The sequence below is a fragment of the Pseudopipra pipra genome, chromosome 20 (assembly GCF_036250125.1).
Source record: "Pseudopipra pipra isolate bDixPip1 chromosome 20, bDixPip1.hap1, whole genome shotgun sequence".
In the NCBI taxonomy this organism is placed as follows: Eukaryota; Metazoa; Chordata; class Aves; order Passeriformes; family Pipridae; genus Pseudopipra; species Pseudopipra pipra.
This window is the reverse complement of record NC_087568.1, coordinates 11431616-11449570: the sequence shown is the minus strand read 5'-3', so window position 1 is coordinate 11449570 and position 17955 is coordinate 11431616. Positions and strand designations below refer to the sequence as shown.

The 17955-nt window shown below is 62.1% G+C and overlaps 4 protein-coding genes across 7 annotated transcripts; all 4 read right to left on the bottom strand.

Annotated features, from left to right (window-relative positions):
• Positions 1-676: 676 nt before the first annotated feature.
• On the bottom strand, positions 677-4194 carry LOC135425229 (extracellular fatty acid-binding protein-like). Its single transcript, XM_064677341.1, has 7 exons — positions 4012-4194; positions 3581-3717; positions 2994-3064; positions 2280-2390; positions 1685-1786; positions 1423-1448; positions 677-855 (listed from the first exon to the last, which is right to left on the bottom strand). The coding sequence occupies exons 1-6, from the start codon at positions 4105-4107 to the stop codon at positions 1423-1425; spliced, it is 543 nt and encodes a 180-aa protein (XP_064533411.1). The 5' UTR covers positions 4108-4194; the 3' UTR covers positions 677-855.
• A 1214-nt stretch (positions 4195-5408) lies between these two features.
• LCN15 (lipocalin 15) lies at positions 5409-8698 on the bottom strand. Of its 4 annotated transcripts, XM_064677339.1 has the most exons (7): positions 7745-8681; positions 7114-7253; positions 6835-6899; positions 6442-6555; positions 5865-5966; positions 5729-5750; positions 5409-5567 (listed from the first exon to the last, which is right to left on the bottom strand). In XM_064677339.1, exons 1-7 carry the CDS (start codon positions 7838-7840, stop codon positions 5564-5566), a joined length of 543 nt encoding a protein of 180 aa, XP_064533409.1. In that variant the 5' UTR covers positions 7841-8681; the 3' UTR covers positions 5409-5563. The 4 variants fall into 4 exon arrangements, with proteins under 4 accessions (XP_064533409.1, XP_064533410.1, XP_064533408.1 ...); XM_064677340.1 differs by lacking the exon at positions 6442-6555 and having other exon boundaries at positions 7745-8686; XM_064677338.1 differs by lacking the exons at positions 5409-5567; positions 5729-5750; positions 5865-5966 and having other exon boundaries at positions 5975-6552; positions 7745-8698.
• A 72-nt stretch (positions 8699-8770) lies between these two features.
• Positions 8771-11447, bottom strand: PTGDS (prostaglandin D2 synthase). Its single transcript, XM_064677336.1, has 7 exons — positions 11239-11447; positions 10126-10265; positions 9935-10011; positions 9715-9828; positions 9408-9509; positions 9213-9238; positions 8771-8939 (listed from the first exon to the last, which is right to left on the bottom strand). Exons 1-6 carry the CDS (start codon positions 11335-11337, stop codon positions 9213-9215), a joined length of 558 nt encoding a protein of 185 aa, XP_064533406.1. The 5' UTR covers positions 11338-11447; the 3' UTR covers positions 8771-8939.
• A 2566-nt stretch (positions 11448-14013) lies between these two features.
• Positions 14014-17822, bottom strand: C8G (complement C8 gamma chain). The gene is made up of 7 exons (XM_064677335.1): positions 17519-17822; positions 16747-16886; positions 16008-16078; positions 15579-15686; positions 15172-15273; positions 14818-14856; positions 14014-14296 (listed from the first exon to the last, which is right to left on the bottom strand). The coding sequence occupies exons 1-7, from the start codon at positions 17654-17656 to the stop codon at positions 14283-14285; spliced, it is 612 nt and encodes a 203-aa protein (XP_064533405.1). The 5' UTR covers positions 17657-17822; the 3' UTR covers positions 14014-14282.
• Between the last annotated feature and the right edge of the window lie 133 nt (positions 17823-17955).

The window sequence follows — 17955 nt, the reverse complement described above, 5'->3', positions numbered from 1 at the left end:
ATGGATGGGCAGGGACACCTTCCACTAGCCCAGGTCGCTCCAAGCCCCGTCCAACTTGGCCTTGGACGCTTCCAGGGATGGCGCAGATACAGCTTCTCTGGTAACTGCCACCACCAAGAACTCTAGCTCCAGTGGGGGCTTTCTCTGTGTGGTGCTCGGGGGCAGAAACCACATGCATCTCTCCAGGTTTGTGTCCAGAGGATTCAGACACACATGTCCCACAGCAACCTGCAGCACCATGGGGCTGAGAGGCCCCAAATCTGAGTCTTGTGCTGCCTTGACTCAGCCTGGGCTGGTGGACAAGCTCCCGGGGCTCCTGGGGAGCGGAGTGTTGCAGCCACAGCAGAGCCAGAGGAGGGGAGGTGATGGATGGTGGGGGTGGGTGCAGCCTTCCAAACTCCAATCTCACTCTCTGTGGCCTTTCTCCATGCAGCCCCTCATGCCCACGGGATTCCCAGCCTCATTGCACTCATTGCCTCACCTCTACCTGGCCTGGTCCTGCCCCATGGGAGGCACCCAGGAGGGAAAATCCTGTGAGGTCTGAAACTGCCCTCACCTGGGTGAGCTCAGCCTGGGATCACTCCTGGCTGCTCACCATTCACAGCCCCTGGGAGGACAACAGTGGGGAACCACACACCCCGGAACCCTGGATTCTCCTCAGACAGCTACACCAAGATCTGGGTTAAGTTTCTCTTTATTTGGCAAAAAGTAGGGACTGTGTGCTGGAGGAGCAGGGATTGTGTCAAAGCCTTGAACACGGAGCTCGGAAGAGGGCTGGTGGAACAGCAGCCTGGAGCTTCGAAGTGTGGGTCTTGCACTGCTTGGGAGGAGCATCCACGAGCCAGCCCATGCTTCCTGGAAAACATCCAGGAGAGGCAGGCTGAGTAAGGCAAGGCCAAGTGGGGCTCTCCATCGAGATCACTGAGTTCTTCTCCAGTTCTCCCCATCTCTGTAGCGTGAGCTACGTCCAGCAATGGATTTCTAGTTAACGCCTACAGCTGTGTGTGTATTGGTGTGGTGGCAAAGCACATGCCAGGGTGGGCCAACAGCAAGCACGTTTCGTGTGGTGAGACACCAACCCACTCTGGCCAGGTTTGCAGGTCCATGAGCCCAAGGTCCCTTTGGCAGGAGCCAGGTGTCCTGGCCCTCACTGCTGGAGGGGCTGTGCAACTGGTTCTCCACTGATGTGGTGGTTTCAGCTCACATGACCTTGTTCAGCGCCGGGCACTGCTCCCTGGGGGTCCCCACTGCAGAGGAGCACCCAAGGGAATGGTCCTACCTGAGTACAAGCTCCAGCACAGGTTCAAACAGCTCAAGCTCAGAGGAATTCAAAGAGTTCTTGGTGGTCCTTGCTGGGGCACCAAGAGGGACAGTTTCCAGAGGAGGACATTGCAAACACCATGTTGCACTGCAGCAACTCACCTATGGTCCATCAAGTCTGCATTCGTCTGTGAAAGTAAAGAGAAAGCCTGAATCCGGCGCTGTGGTCTGACTAGCCCGATTTAGCACCCAAAATAGACAACCTAGAATGAACTTGAGCAAGGAGAAAGCCACAGTGTGCCAAGCCAGAGCACCTCTGGCTGCCAGCACTCTCTCATGCCAGTTCAGACCACAAAGTGGTGGCAGTGATAGGCTGAGTGATCCCAGCCTGCACGTCCCTGTATCACCCCTGGGTAGTGCTCACCCTGTCTGGGTAGTATCCAGATCATCTCGTCGCTGAAGCCCTCCATCTTGGCAAACGTCTTGAACAGGTCTGTGATTCTAGGTCTCACCCACCGGGTTCTGCCTAAAGACAAAGACATGAGTTAGCTCCAGGCTGTGCCTGTCACTGCATCTCCTGGGCATCTGGCGAGCACAAGGATGGGATGGATGGCAGTCCCTGGAAGAAGGCTGGAGGCACTGATAGAGGTCCTAGAGAGACACATGAGACACCTCACCCAGGGGACAAGACAAGGCAGAGGTTTGTGTCCCTGCTGTTTCTGCCCCACCTTGCAGCAGAACCCCCACTCTTCAGTCTGTTTCACCACATGACTTACCCAAGGCCACGGACTCCCAGCACAGTGCAGGAGCCTGAGCCCCAGCCTCCCCTGCACCCCAAATCGCTATCTCTTCCCTGCCACATGGGAGGCACACGGCAGCCCCAGCCCTGCTCCTGTGCCCCACCCAGGGCAGAAGTGAGGAGGGGGTCTGTCCCCTGACTCCTGGCCTCTCAGGCACCCTGCAGGCACCCTGACACCTCTGAGTGGTTCACCCCTGTTGCAGCACCGCTGGCTACGCACTGTAGAGTCTCAGCATATGCAAGATCTTCCCCTCCTTCTCTCTGGTGGCAAAGATAATCACATAGGTCCTGCCATCGGTATCCACCAGCTGTGCTGTCTTATTGCCTCTGTCTGCAAAAGGACATGGAGAAAAATTAATTACCTCCTCCTGGAAACCCCCATGCTGCAAAGGGGCTATAAGAGTGTAAAGCCCACCCAGTCTGTCTTTCCTCGGTGTCTCTCTGTCCTGGCTTTCCCTCTTGTTAAGGCTCCTCTGAAAGCCTGGGGGAGCCCACAGACTGCAGCAGAGCAGAGGGATGGGTAGGTGAGGGCAGGAAGGGCGAAGGATGGTCACTGCAGGCTGTTGGCCAGTGTCAGACTGACCCTTGGGGTGGGGATGGTGGGAAACAACCCCTTGCTTCATCCCCTGAGAACATTCACCCATAGCCCCTTGGCAGAATGAACCTGCTTTTCCCCAGGGTTTAAGCTGCGTGTGAATGTGTTTATCCCAGAGGGAGGATTTGGGGGGGTTCTGCCATCTGCTGTGTCACCAGCCCTGACACGCACTGGCCCCGGAGTGCAGCTGGCACCTGGACACAGAGGGATGTCCCACCCAGGACCCAGGAGGGGCAGGCAGTCCTAAGGGCCATGTCACCGGGAACAACCAGCTGCTTCAGACAGGGATGATGGGACGTGCCTCCCCGCTGCCCCAAGAGCCAGGCTCCCCCCACTCACCAGAGCTGTAGTATTCACCCGGAATGCTTGTTGGTTTGTAGATCGACTCAAATTTCATACATCTCTCTGGGCTGCAAAACAGTGAAGGATGCTCCAGCATACAGTGAAGTGACTCCTTTTCCCTCCCCTGCTCTGGAGTAGCTACCCCAAAAGTGGGACTCGCTGTTCAGGGATGAGATGGTATGGAGGGGGGGGCAGGAGAGGATAGATACCACCACCCTTGGAGCAATGGGCACCTGGGCTGGCAGGGGACAGTGCTGGTACCTGGGGATCATCCATGCCCTTGCTCGTGCTCTGAGCTTCTGGGATAAGGCTGGTACTGCCAGGAAGGTTTCAACCATAGGGTCCCTTATTACCCCTCTGCATCCCTCAGCGGTAGAGCATCCCACCCTCTGATGGGTCCTGGCTGGCGCTGCCCTGAGTCTGCCCTGAAGAAGGGGTGCCCACAGCTGTCCTGAGCCCCTAGTGGTCCTGCCTCACCCCCTGGTCAGGTCTTTGGTGGGTGCACTCAGGTGGGGACCCATCGATGAAGGTCAAGAGAGGAGGTTGGTCAGTGAAACCTGTGAAGTAAAGCATGTGGGACTTACGTGGGAATTGCAAAGGAGACCTTCAGGTCCTTCCCCAGGACCTCGATGCCAGCCATCGCCATCTTCAGCTGGTCCTTCCTTTGGAGATAGCTCTCGGAGTCGGAGGCCATAGCAGTGATGTACCATTTCCCTGCAATCTGGTAGCAAGAGCAGACTGTGAGTCTGTGGGAGCAATTGGGAGCGTCACCTCCTCAGGGATCAAGGCAGGACACCCTCAGTCCATGGGACATCCACATCCAGGCAACAAAGTCTCCTTAGGGACACTTATGCTGGAGCTGGGTGACCACCCTCACCTGGATGTGACAGCAAAGCAATGGTGGCTGCCGTGTCCCCAGCTGTTCCCAGTACCAGAACACCTCTACAGTCATCCCTGACTGCTGGTGACCAGAGTCCACCCTCCCACCTTCTGTTCCCGGGATGCCGCAGATCACCTTGCTCGTGTCCAACTCCCCAGCCCCGAGGTCCTCAGCCTCCACGTGCAGCAAGCAGAGCAGGGCCAGGCCCAGGCTCAGCCCCACGGTCCTCATGTCACCTTAGCTCCTCTGGCTTCACCAGTGGGATGAGGAGTGGTGCTGGGGCTGCCGCATTTATATCTCAGTGCTTTCCTCCTGCCCCCCCCCCCCCTTCTCCCCCCCCCCCCCCCCCCGCTGCTGCATGCGGAGCCGCGGCTGCACTGTTGGGATTGGCTTGGACAAGGGGCGGGGGAGGGGGGAGGCAGAGCTTCGGAAGGGCAGGAGTCAGCCAGGGGTGAACAAACCCCCGGGGCAGGGGGGAAGTGCCTGCCAGCCCCAAAGCAGAGTTACAGGAACTGTTGCACCACTGCTGAAATTTGGGATTTTCCCCATTTCTTTAGTGGATTGTGAAAGAACAAAGCGAGCTGTTGTTTTCCAACTGGCTGCCGGAAGGCTGCTGGGAGGAGCAGGAGGTTCTTCCCAGCACAGGTTCCAGGGGCAGCCCCGTTACCCACCAAGGGGCACGGTGACCCGTCCTTCTGGCCAGGCTGGAACCTGCCCCGAGGCAGCCGCTGGGATCCTGCCAAACCCAACCATCCACATGCTGCTGGCACAACCTGACCCGTGGTGCCTGCACGGGCTTCCCCACCTGCTCTGAGGTGCTCAGGGCCTGCAAGGCAGGGTGCACCCGGAGCAGGGCAGGCAGAAGAATGGGTTCATGTCACTGTGAGACTGTGTCCCTCCTTCTCACAGTGTGATGTGCCCCTGCTCTGTCAGGCTCCTGGGGTCACAGCCCCACCTGCCTGGGCATTGAAGGACCCCCACCCTGAGGCAGGGAGGGAGTGGGAGGGACCAGGGCCAGCCTCCACTCCGCAGGAGGCGCAGTGGGATGAAAAGCGCCCGCAGGGCTCGTGGCAGCATGGTCCTACTTTGGTCAGTAGGCAGATGGGGGACCAAGAGGGGTGGCAGACAGGCATGGGTGTTCCAGGCCTGCTATGGGCAGCCATGGTGCAGCTTCACTTCCAGCTAGGTGGCCTGGGAGGGGACTGAGCAGGGAATGCGGTGTCCTTCGTGTGTCCCTGCAGGCAGTGCTGGACAGCCTGACTGCTTAACACTGTCTGCCCGGAGCTGCTGCCCCCCCAGCCAAGCTGTGCCAGCCCCTGGTCACCCCAGCTCCATTCTCCCCTGCCCTGGCAGCTGCACCTTCCCCATCCCCTCTGCTCCCCATGTTGGGCACACCAAACATCACAGCACAGGAGCCCCCCAACACCCCTGGGGGGCTGACAGGAAGGGTCAGCTCCAGGGCCACTGCACTCAGGGTGCCTGGGGACCCTGGCAGCAACCCTGCTCCCACCAACAAAGCACTGAGCTCTGGGACAGCTTCTACATCTATTTATTTAGGAGATCGAGGGGTGATCCTGGTGTGGGGCAGGGGGTCCGGCAGAGTTCAGCTGGGAAGGATGGGAAGGGGGCACCACAGACTGGGGATCAGAGCCCAGTGTCCACCAAGTCTGGAGGACACAACAGCCCTTTAGCTGCAGAGACAGGATAGACAGACGAGTGGTTAGAGCAAGGCAAAGCTGAGGTGACGCAGAGGCAAAGCCAAGGCAGGTGGGGGGCCCCCAGTGGGCCGCGAGTGCCTGCTCAGCCCTGGCTGTGCTGGGAGTGAGTCATGGCTTCCCCTGGACACACTCACCTGATGGCCTTGGTGCACTGGTCTGTTGGAAAGCAAAGAGAGGAGTGAGTGTGCCACGGGCAGCACCCTGAGCCCTCACAGAGTGTCCCCGTACAGAGGGGCCACATGTGCCACCCCGTGCCTTCAGGGCACTCACCCGACTCGGGCAGGATGGCCAGCATGTCCTTGGTCAGGCCCATGGTGGGGACAAGCTCCGTGAACTTCTGCAGAAGCTGGGGACTCACATCCTGCTCCCTTGCTGCAGCCAGACATGCAAAGTGGGGGCTAGTGAGTGCAGGGGGTCCTGGCAGCCAGCCCCACCCCAGGAGTCCAGCTACCACAGGGCAGTGATTGGGCCCCAGACAAGGGCTAAGGTGAAGCCATGAAGGTGCAGAGTGGACATCAGGCAACCCACAGTGCCCTGGGCTGGCAGCAAAGGGGCACAAGCCCCTTGGGATGAGTGACCCATCTGCCTGGGGTGCTATGGGGTGGCTGGCAGGGTTGGGGGTCCACAGCTGGGCTGGCACACTGCAAGGAGGTCTGGTTCAATCCACAACCAACCAGAGATATCTTTGGTGAAAGGTTTCATTCACCCCAAAATTAATTCTTGGAGTACTGGACATTGGGTACTGGTGGTGGCCCTGGGTGGTGGTGGAGAGCCCAGCCCTCACTCCCCATTGGTGCCCCCATCCCTTCTCGGAGCTGTGGGTGCCTGTCCCTGCTCCAACACCCACTGAGGAGCTGCAGCGCGGTGCTGGGCTCTGTCTCGCTGTGATGGGCCTCGTGCAGGATGGCATAGTGGCCGTAGTCTGTCTCCATCACGAGCAGGTCCCTCTTCTCTTGTGCTGCTAAAGGATACCAGAGGTGCCCAGTTGGGCAATGTGGTACAATCTGAGCCCCCCTGGGCTCCACTGCTTGAGCCCCAAAATTGCCTGAGGGGAGTATGAGGAGGGACCCACTGAGCGATGTGATGGAGCTGGGTGCCCACCCTCAGCATGACCCCTCGCTGAGCAGAGAAGGCAGAGCAGCCAAGCCCACCTCCCGCTGCTCCCCAGGCACGGGGGGCTGGGGATGCCCACCCTCTGTTTCAGGGTACCCATGGCTCCAACCCACCTGACCACACGTACCCATGTAGTGCCCTGCCTGCCCGCTCTGCTGGAAGAGCAGCTCAAACTTTTGGCATTTGTCCAGCCTGGAAAAGGAACGTGGAAATGACAAACGTGGCTGGATGTCACGAGGGAGGGCAGTGGGGTGGTGGGTGCAGGAGGGAGCCCAGCCTGCCTGGGGCGTGTACTGGGGTTCAGGCAGGACTGGGCACTCTGGGGCGGTGGGTCTGGGGGAGATGCCGTGGTGGGGAGGGGAGTCCCTGGCCCACGGGGGACGTGGCGAGCGGGACAGACACTCACAGGGGCCAGACCAACTTCATGGCCAGATCCCCCTCTGGTGTGAAGCTGATGGTGGTGATGGACGACTTCATCCCGTCCTTCATCTTCAGGAAGACGGAGCAGTTGGAAGCCGTGGCTGTGACATACCACATCCCTGCAAACTGCAGCACGACATCACCGGTGGGGTTTGGGAAAGCAGTGGGGACCTGCTACCTTCCAGAGGGACCTGTCCCCCACCATGGGGAACCTGGCAGCCTGTTGTAGGAATCTGCCAACCTGCAGTGGGGGACCTGCTACCCTCTGTGGCGACCAGCCAGACAAACATGGCAGCCTGCTACCTTCATGCAGAACACCCTGCCCTGCCCCATGCCAGGAGGGCAGGAGAGGCATCTGGTCCATGTTCCCTGGGGAAGTGCTACATGCTTGGGGACATCACAGCCTCAGGTGCTGGTGTCCCTTCAGTGGGGTCACTGCTGGCGCTGGACACAGCAGCCCTAACTAACCCATTTTTTCACAGGCTCTCCTGGAAACTACCCTGGTGTCAGCTCAGGGATGAGACCAGGGGGTCCCCGGGGGTGCAGCAAAGGCCCCCTGCCCCACCCAGCCCCTCCAGCCCAGGCAGAATGTGCCTGGCAGCACCCTGTGCTGTTACCTTCTCGGTGTCGAAGTCTGGCTGCACGGGGACCTCAGCCCCTGCCCGCAGCAGGCAGAGCAGGGTCAGCGCCAGGCTGGGCAGTGCCACCGTCATCCTCGCTCTGGGAGTAGATGTGGGCAGGAGAGGCTGCACCCACCTTTATAGCCCCCACTGCTGGCAGCACCCCTGCCCGCCCTACCTTTATGCAACAGGTTACACAAGAGCAGGGATAACCTGTACCCGGGTTAGGTGACAGTGCTGGCCCTGTCCCCCCCAGTTGCCCGGTCCCGAATGAATGCAGCTTTGTGTGAAACCCTGCCCAGAGCACACCGGGACTGGGTGCTGCCCCATGCCCGCTGTTCTGTCTGGGGAGGGGGGAGCTGAGTTGCCCCTGGGGCCCCCCTCGCAGCTGTTCCTGCTGGTCCCAGGGTCTGGCAGTGATGGGACGGATCCCACCTCAGGATCCTCAGTGCCAAAAGATGGTTGTGCTGGTGGTTTTAGCCCAGGTTGAGCCACAGCCTGGTGCCCCCAGAAGGGGTGGTGACTTCCCAGGCTGGTGGCAGCAGGCTCAGACCCCGCTGCTGGAGAGGGTCCAGGCTCATGGGATGGAGCCCAGGGGGGTGGTGAGAGCTAAGCCACATCCAGCCCTCACGTATGTCCTTTTGCTTCATGTCCATCCTTCCCCAAATTTTTGGAGACCTCCCTATGATTGCCTGTCATCCCATTCCCACACTGCCAGCCTGCTCTCCAGCAGGGGACCAAGGCAGGGAAGGTGAGGGAGCCCAGGATGCCCAAGGGGGCAGAGCGGAGCAGATCTCCCCAGTAGGTCCCAGCCTCAGGGACCCCTTTGCTTGGGACGGGGCATATTTAGTGGTCAGGCAGCACCGTAGTGTGGGGCTGCTAGTGCACAGAGGGCCCCAGCCCAGTGGCCCCATGGCTAAAAGCTGGGGTCAGCCCTGACACCGAGCCCCAGCCCCACCAGCCATACTTCCCCCTCCCCATTGCCCCACTGAGGCTTCCTCACAGCAACCCAGCAGACGAGGGTTGGTTTTATGTGGGCTTTAATGGGGATGGGGTTACAGGTGTGGGGTGTGAAGCCAGGGAGCGAAGGCTGCTGCAGTGCTGTGGGGTGCACTGGGGTTGGGATGGGACAGGGTGGTCACCAGCTCGTGGCACTGTCAGGGCTCTGGCCAGCAGCAGCTGGTGGGATCACCTGGAAGAGATGGGGGGTGAGCACAGCTGAGCTGTGGGAGACAGGGTGACAAATGCGGGGACATTGGCCCGGCCAGCCCCACACGGAGTGGGTGAGCACACACCACCCAGGGCCTGAGGCACCCCACAGGGTCAGGATGGGGAATCCCTCAGAGGGGTAAGGAGAGGAACAGCCTGGGGAAGGGCTGGCCAGGGCTCTGTGGGATGCAGTGGCTCTGAACACCCCTGACCCTCCCGCAGGGCTGGTCTGACCGCCAGTGAAGGCAGGACTTACCTAGGCAGCATCTGTCATGCATTTGTCTGTGAGGGGAAGAAAAGGGGAGATCATCCTCAGCCCCCCCGAGGGACCATGTATGGGGGCACCCCATAGCTGGCCCCACACCGAGGCAGGAACAAGCCAGGAGGTTCTCCTCCCTCTCAGCCCCCTTGGGGTATCTCACCCCCTGCTCCCCACAGCCTCCAGCCTCACCTGTCTGGGGCAGGATGAGGATCTCATCGTCCATCAGGCCCTGCTCCCTGGAGAACTGGGTGAACCTCTCCAGGCGCTCAGGACTCAGCTCCTTGGTCCGGCCTGCAGCCAAGAGCAGGATGAGGGGTAGCCCCACCGTACCTGCCAGCATGGGGGCACGGGCAGCCCAGCAAGGGGGTCCCGACCCAGCCATTATCCCAGAGGTCATCCCAGCTTGGGAGACGGTGCTGCCCTTCTCCCGTGGGAGAGATAGACATTCCAGGAAGTCCTGGGGGGTGTACAGCATGGGGGCGCAGGGCAGACGTACTGTAGAGCAGCACCATGGTGGAGGGGCCGGTGCTCTTGGAGATCTGGGTGGCCACCAAGGCGTACTCCTCGTAGTTGGTCTCCACCACACGGATGTCGTGCTTGCTGCCCCAGCCTGTGGGGGACAGGGGAGCACGGCTCAGCCCCAGGCTCCAAATCCGCCCCAAGGCAAGAGTAAGGATAGTGACAGCAGGGCTGCCCCATGGTCAGGGGGCACTCACGGGTGCTGGTGTAGCTGAACCGCCCCGGCTGCTCCGTCTTGGTGTAAAGGCTGTTCCTCGTCACACACTGGTCACCCCTTTGATCACACACAGCATGAGCACAGCACAAGGATGTCAGAGTGGTGGGGCGATGCACCAGTGTCTCCCCCCCTCGCACCCCCTCCCCACTCACCCCCTCCCCATGCCCATACTTGGGGTAGGTGGAGGTGACTTCCAGGTTTCCATCTGCGGTGGTGGAGATGATAGTGGTGCACATCTTCATTAGGTGCCTCTTCTCCTTGAACCAGTTAGAGTTGGAGGCCAGGCCGATGCTGTACCATCTCCCTGTGAGCTGCACACAACCTCCACTCAGCCCCAGCTGGGTGCAGACCCTGTCTTGCCCCTCAGCCCCCCACCAGCCCCAGCCCAGGCCACGTCTCTCTCCCCTGGCAGCCCATTCCCCACAGCAGGATGGTGTCCTGGGGTCCTCATCCCCAGGGAGCTGCTACAGCTCTTGGTAATCACAAAACCCAGGGGCCAGGAAATCCCTGTTTCATGACGTGCCCTTCACTGCCCAGCACTTGGGTGTTTCCTTCCTCTTTGCTCCAAGACTGGGGAAGGTGACAGGACTGTCTGGCTCTGAGATGCCGTTTCGGTCCATCTGGGGGCTCAAGGAGGGGTCAGGACCCTGAGTCCAGCATGGCTCATCCTAGCCCAGTCCCTGGGGCCAGCAGCATGGTGCCCTCCAAAGGGAACTGCCAGCCTCGGAGAGGGGCTGTATTGGGATCACCCTTGCAGGACATCCCAGATGCCCATCCTTGCAGGAAGTGCCTCCATCCCCATCACCCCCCTCGGGTGTCCGTGGCCCCCCAGGACCCTTCCAGAGGCAGAGCGGTGCGTGGGACACCTCAGCAGAGCAGCCCTTGTTTTTTGGGGGCCCTTGGCTGGGGTCTCTGTCGGGGAGTAGTTTCCATGGCCCATCTCCATGCTGACTCGCAGACTGAGATTGCTTTTCTCAGTCTTCTCTGTAAGACTCTTGAATAATCACACCCATTCTACAGCACAGCAGCAGTTCAGACCCACATCTAACCCATAGTTCTGCCCCACAGGCTGGAGCTGGGATGCTGGATCCCCTCCAGGGCCACCAAAACCAGGTACTGGGAGGTCCTCAGGATGGGGGGCTGTGTGGGCACCAGTGCCCTGCCCTCCCAGTGTCAGCCTGGCCCCACATCCATCTGCACCACCCTCTCCACACATTTTCAGGGCAAGAATCCCCCAAAACATCCCAAACCTCCACGCAGGTGATGCCTGCTGGGATGGGTCACCTTGTCCTGCTGGAAGTCGGCTTGGATGGGAATGCTGTCCTGGGCATGCAGTGCCCCAAGCAGGGCCAGCCCCAGGACGCTGAGCAGCGTGGCCTGCATGGTCGAGCCGAGCCGAGCCGAGCTGAGCCAAGCGAGAGCTGGAGGCAGAGCGCTGCAGTGCTTGAGAGTCCGTCGAGCCCCTATTTATGGACAGGCGGTGCGGGGGCCCCCGCGAGGGGCCAACCCTGCCTCCCCCCCGTGCCGTTATGCAAGCTGGAGCAGGGCTGAGCGCCGAAGCCAAAGGGCAGGCAGGGGATCCTGAGAATGCAGCCCTCCTGTTGATATGACGTGTTTGCTCCGGGGAGCCAAACTCCTCCGCAGTGAAAACAGCCCGCGGCCGGAGCGGCGGCCGTCCCTGGCCCCAGCGGCGCGGGGCCGGGGCAGGCAGCGGGGGTTGCCCACGGGCAGGGGCCAGGGCTGCCCAGTCTGTACAGGGTAGCCTCACCTGGACTCAGAAAGGGGCTCCAGTGAAGTCGAAGGAATGTCCAGTGCCTGCCAGGTCCCAACCCGACCCATGGGACTTGGGGACACCTGCGTGTACTCCTGTAGGACCCCTGCTTTGCCCCGACTCAAGTCCCTGCATCACCCAAGGAAGCATCTTGGCTGGCCTCAGGACCCTTGGGGTGTGTCCCACCAAGGTGCAGCTCCGGTTCATCCCACTGGCAAGCTGGGGAGCCCAGATGCTCAGCTCCTTGGGGACCAGAATGCAGCCAGATGGACCCCAGAGTTTCACACCCCACCCGCCCCACCGCTCTGCACCCCTGCCAAGAGGGGCTGGAGGTGCCCTCCCCCTTGGTTTGGGGTCACCAGCAGGCGCTGAGATGTCCCCCCTTAATCTGGGGGCCCCCCGGCAGAGTGAGGGCAGAGGATGCATGCTGGGTGCCAGCAGCAGCACCCGTGGGTATGGCAGGGTTTGGGCAGGGCTGGCCATGCCGGGCAGAACCCCAGCCCTGCACGGCCCTGCCAAGGTGCTTTACGTAAGGAGAATGTTTTCACAACAGCTGTTTTTCCCCTGGCAGGCCCCCCTGTACATTCCCTTCCCCACGCCCCGCTGTGAGGCCACCCTGCCCTGTGCACCCCCGCGCCTGCCCGGCCCCGTGGATTTATGAAAACAAAACAAAAGCTGAGCCAGGCAGGACTGAGCATCACAAGAGCCCGGCTGGGGCCCCGCATGCTGGGCTAGGACTCAGCCTCCCCAGGGGGCTCTCTCCATCGGGCACAGAGGTAGGGAGCACCCAGGGGTGTCACTGTCACCCAACACTGCAGCAGGAACACAAAGTCCCCCCCGCTGCCTGGGTGCCCCCAGCTCCCTGCCCAGGTGGCAGCAAAGGGTGCCTGATGGATACTTGGGTGGTGCCCACTCTCCCAGCTCCCCTGGGTGGGGCAAAGCTGGGAACCAGCCCAAGGACCTGGGTGGCAATGCTGGGTGCAAGCTCTGGAGCATGGGGGCAGGTGGGGCCATGTGGGGGCAAAGGGGACACCGACAGCAGCACGGCACAGGATAAGCAGAGATGGGGGGCAGGATGGAGTATCCAGGCTGTGGGTCCCCACAGTGGCTGGACACAGACTCTCGGACACAGCCTGGGTGTTAGCCCCCACCACAGATGAGCTGAGATGGGACAGTGGGCATAGGGCGTGTGGGCTCCTTGGGGACCAGCCCAGCTCCCCAGGGCTCTCCCCTTGCCTCCCATTGCCCTGCCACAGTGCAGCCACCCTGGGGTGCAGGTGGGCACAGGGCAGAAAGTGAGCTGGATCCACCACACCAAGGCTCTGCCAGCCTCAGGTGGTGGCCTGGGGGGGTCTAAGAGCATGGCTGGACACTGTTAACCTCCACGTGGGTGGTGGGAACAGGGCTGGCTCTGGGCACATCACGTGGCGTCCCTTACATAATTCCCTGGTAAACAACATGTGTTACCAGTTCCCGCTCCAATTGCAAAACACCAGTGCTGGGGGCAGAGGGCTGCTGCCTGCCCCAGGGGCTGTGGAGGGCTGGGACCCCCCACCTGCCTGCTGTGGGGATGCTCCCCGTCCCCTCCCAAAGCCAATGGCAATGGGCACCACTCGCCAGGCTCCACACACAGGGAAGAGGGGTCCCACAAGGGGCTGCAGCATTAACCCTGGGGCTCTCCCCTAATTGCACCCCTGGTCCAAGCCCTGCCAGACCCCCCAGCCTGGCTTTCCAAGGGGTGCTGGCTGTGTGGGCAGGGGTTCCCCTCAGGGAACGCGCTCCACAGGGCTGGGGCAGGGGAATGGGCTGTTTCCCTGCCCTGGAGGCCCTGGAGATGGGAAGGAGAAATGCTGTGGGGCTGAGATTTCCTCCTCTGGGGCCCCTGAGGGATATCCCAGCTTGATGGGGGAAAAGGCAGATGCTGTGCTGGTCCCCAGTGCCCCCCAAGTCTGTGCCTCCCATGGTGCCAGCCATGGTGCTGTTGCCCTCAGTGCTGGGTGCTCCCTCGGCCCCAGCCAGCCAGACCCACGTTCCCTCTCATCCCAGGAACCACCACAACTCCTGTCTCGCTGTCCCATAGCTGGGACAGGGCTCAGGGAGAGGATGAGGGGGGTGTATGGAAGGGGGTTGCACGTCCTCCAACACCCCCTTGGGACCCCCCAGCTGGGAGCACATCTCCAACTCAGAATATTCCGTGATGCTGTGATTCCAGGGCACTGGCAGCCCAGGATGGAGGCAGCGCTGGCCTGGCTGGGGCAGACCAAGAGGTGACTGGCCTGGACAAAGGCTCTTCTCTGAGGTGTTTATTGGGGTGTTGCTGGCTCCTGCAGGACACTGGTGCACAGAGCACAGGGGTGACACAAGCTGAGAGGGTGCAGGACCAGGATGGATGCAGCTGCCAGCACAGCTGGAGGCACTGGAGAACCCCAGAGCTGGCTCCAGGGCTGTGGTGCAGCAGAGGGGGATGAGCAAAGCACGGCTCAGACCCGCGTGGCCATGGGCAGCTAAATGAGGTGAGGGGTGAGCTCTGGGGAAACCCCGGCAACTCCATCTGCACCTACACCTTTGTTTCTGGAAGGAAGAGAAGTGCTGAGGGGCTGAGGGGTGTCCAAGCCTAGCACCTGGCCTGGAGACTCACCTGTGCCTTCCCAAGCACCAATGACAAGTACTGGAGCTGTCTCCAGGGACCCAGCCCTCAGCCCAGGGTGTCCCTGTACCAGGACACCCCATCCCAGACCATCCCGGGAAACACCAATATAGACCCATCAAGCCCAGTGTGAGCCATTTAGGGGTTAAATGGGGTTTGCTTTGCCAGGATGCACCTCATGCCCATCCTGGGTGACTCTGCCACCTCCTCACCCTACACAAGGGCACAGAGAGACCCTGTCCTGAGGGACGGTCTGGCATGGCTGCCCCCTGCCAGGCCAGTGCCCCCATGCTCCTGGGGCAGGACCACACAGCTGTGGTGTGGTGTGGGTCTGGCCCAGTGTGCCCAGCCCCCAGTCAGGACAGGCACGCCCCACTGGTGCCCAGTGTGGGGCCAAGCCTAGCACATGGGGGTCCCAGTGCACCACCCAGGATCCCCAACTCACCATCCAGGACACGAAACTCATCTGCGGAGTCGCAAAACCCTGCAAGAGACAGAGCCTGAGGGGGTCACCCTCCCTGGGACCTGGCACCCCCTGACCCTGCACCCCCAGGATACTGTGAGGCACAGCCCTGGTCCTTGCATCTCTGCCCCTGGGGTGGCCACAGCGTGAGGACAGACCCCACATGTGCCCTTGCTGTGGGTGACACGGGGCCATGAGCTGCTCAGACCTCTGGGGATGTACCTCCCCCTCCCCACACTGGAGGGGCCGGACCCCAGCCCCTGATGCTAGGCTCTGCCCCTGGGTGCAGCCACTGCCACGGGGTCCCCTGCTCCCCAGGGACCAGGTGCCACTCACCGTAGGTGGGGAAGTAGTAGGTCACATCCTCACTGAGACCCACAGCCCTCACGTGCTTTTCGAACTTGTCCACGACAGCGTCACTGACCCGGCTGGTCCGTCCTGCATGGGGGGAGACACTGCCAGCGGCCTCGGGCCCTGCCTGGCCCTGTCCCAAAGCCCCCCATGTCCCTTCGCAAAGCTCAGGGCCCTGGGGGTCTTTCAGTTCACAGAAGTGGGTTTCTGGTTCCCCCCTTACCAGCTCCCCCTTCAGCCTTTGGGGACAATTGTCCAGCTGGGGAGTGACCCTCAGGAGACCCCATTCGCATGTTTGGGTCCTCTGAGGCTCCGGCTGCCATCCCTTGAGCCCAGCATGGGTTTCCCACCCCTGTCCTTCACCTGCCACAAGCCCCTGAGCCTTGACCCACCATAGAGCTTGACAGAGACGCTACGGCCCTTCTGGTAATAGAGGATGGCAAAGCTGCTGGGGTCCATCTCACCCACCACCACATCCACCTTGCTGCTGTGCCCATGGCCTGAGAAGGACAGAGGAGAGTCCAGTGAGTCCTGGTTAACCCTGCTTAGCCCTGGCACCATGCAAGGCATTGTTTCATCATAAACCAGGTGTACAAGGGGTGAAAATCAGGGCCAGAGTGGGGCAGCCCCACAGGCACCATTGCTCCCCCAGAAGGCACCAGCCCATGGCATCACCCGTGATGGTATCTGGCACCTAGAGATCCCAGTGGTAAGATACTGAGAGGGCATTGGGAAGAGGGACACTGGTACCAAAGCCCTGCCCAGAACAGCAGTGGGAGGCTCCAGCAGCTCCCCTGCCACCCCAGCCTAGTGTCCCTCACCCTTCAGCAGGAAGCGTCCAGGGGCCTGGGCAGGGAGGTAGCGCTGCCTGACTTCCCAGCACATCCCATCCCTGCACGGGAAGACAAAGAGATGTCAGCACAGGCTGGGGAGGATCCCCCCAGGTCTCTGAACGCCCTGCCTTGCCAGGGCACACACGCTGTTTCCTTGGGACTTTGTTTTCTCCCCAGGGAAAGAGATGTCCCAGAGCCCTGTCAAGACATTGTGAGAGATACTGAGCCCCAAAACCTGCTGAGCTTGAGGGGGTCCCTGCCCCCTCCCTGCAGCACGGAGCCTGGTCAGCCCCTCAGAGCCCATCAGGCCAGGGGGAAGTGCCCACAGATGTGAAGATCCCTGTCTTTAGCTCTGCTGCCTCTGGGGTGGCCCCAAGAGCCAGTCCCAGGCTGGCCTGTGGAGGCACCACGTGCCTCGGTTTCACCAGCCTGCCTGTCCCTAACCCTGAGCCCACCCCAGGCCAGTGGCTGGGGGTGGCAGGGTGACCATTGTGGCCAGGGCTTCTACTACAAAACTTCACAGAGGGGATCCCACCCACACTTTGCTCTGGGGCAGCTCTGTCCTCCTTGGAGCCAGAGGCCAGGGCACTAGCACTGCTCTGACTTGCCTGCAGAGTTCCCATTCCACCCAGCGTCTCCCACCCCCATCCCAGGGCACCGGTCCTGCTGTGACCTGCCTACAGCACCCCTGTTCATGCCTGTGGCCCCCCTGCCCACTGTTACTCACAGCTTCCTGAGGGTGCTGATGGCCAGGCTTTGTCCGTCCAGGACGGTCACCATCACTGTCGTGGCCTCCAGCTGGTGGCTGTGCTCTGCCAGGTGGCTGCAGCGGGAGGCCACGCTGACCAGGAACCACCTCCCTGCGAGCTGCATGGCACAGGGGTGGTACCATCTACAGAGCCACCAGCCCAGGGTGCCCCCACTCACCCCGAGCACCCACTGTCCCCTCACTTGGCACCTCTGCCCACAGCCTGTCCCTTGGGGTGTCCACAGGACACGACCGCCCTTTGTGATCGGGTGGGTGGGATGGCAGGGCAGAGAGAAGCCTGGCATGGGGATAGGCTGGGGGCTGTGTGGGGGTGTCTAAGGCACCTGCCCATGGCTCACACTGCCCACGGGGCTGTGGGCACCCCCGTCCCACCCTGGGTGTGTGCTGGGTGTCACTTGATGCTGCAGTCCAAGCTCACCCCAAGCCTCAGAGTGATGGTGGCTGCACCCACAGCTGGGGTCTGTCTGGGGGAGCACGGGGGTCCCTCCGAGGCTCCGGCCCCCGCACCTGCCTCGTAGGTAGCCCTGCGGGCAGTGCTGGGGCTGAGCTGGGCTCTGCCACCCCTGCTGCGTGCGGGGGGCACGGGGGGCTTGAGCTGGGGGACGAGCTGGGAGGCTGAGTCTGGGGGGGCACTGAGGGTCAGCCCTGGAGGGGAACAGAGGGGAACGGGAGCCCCCACACTTCTTGCAGCCCCCCCCCCCCAGTGCGGGGTCCAGGCCCAAACCCTCACCTGGGGGAGGCTGAGCCCCTCCTGAGCCGCCACCTTGTCCAGCGGGCTCTGGGCAGGGGGCGGCCGCCGCCGCCTCGGCCGCTGCCCCCGCGCCGTGAGGAACAGCCCGAGGAGCAGGAGGGTGCGCAGGGCCGCCATGAGACGCTGTGCTGGGAGGCGGCGGGGCAGGCGGGTACGGCCGGGGGGACAGGACAGGGGTCAAGGCCGGGGTCAGGACCGGAGGCGGTGCCCGCAGCGGGACCCGAGGGGGGGGCCGGGCACCGACCCCGGGGCCCGTCCCGGCGTGGGCGGAGCCTGTTCAGGCGGGGCGTGACAGGGCCGACGGGGCGGGGCCTGGCTCAGAGGCGTGGCCTGGTCAGGCCGGGCGGGGCAGCGCTGCCGCCGCGGGAGCGATCGTGCCGCGCTCGGCTCGCTACATCTGGCGCACGGCGGGGAGC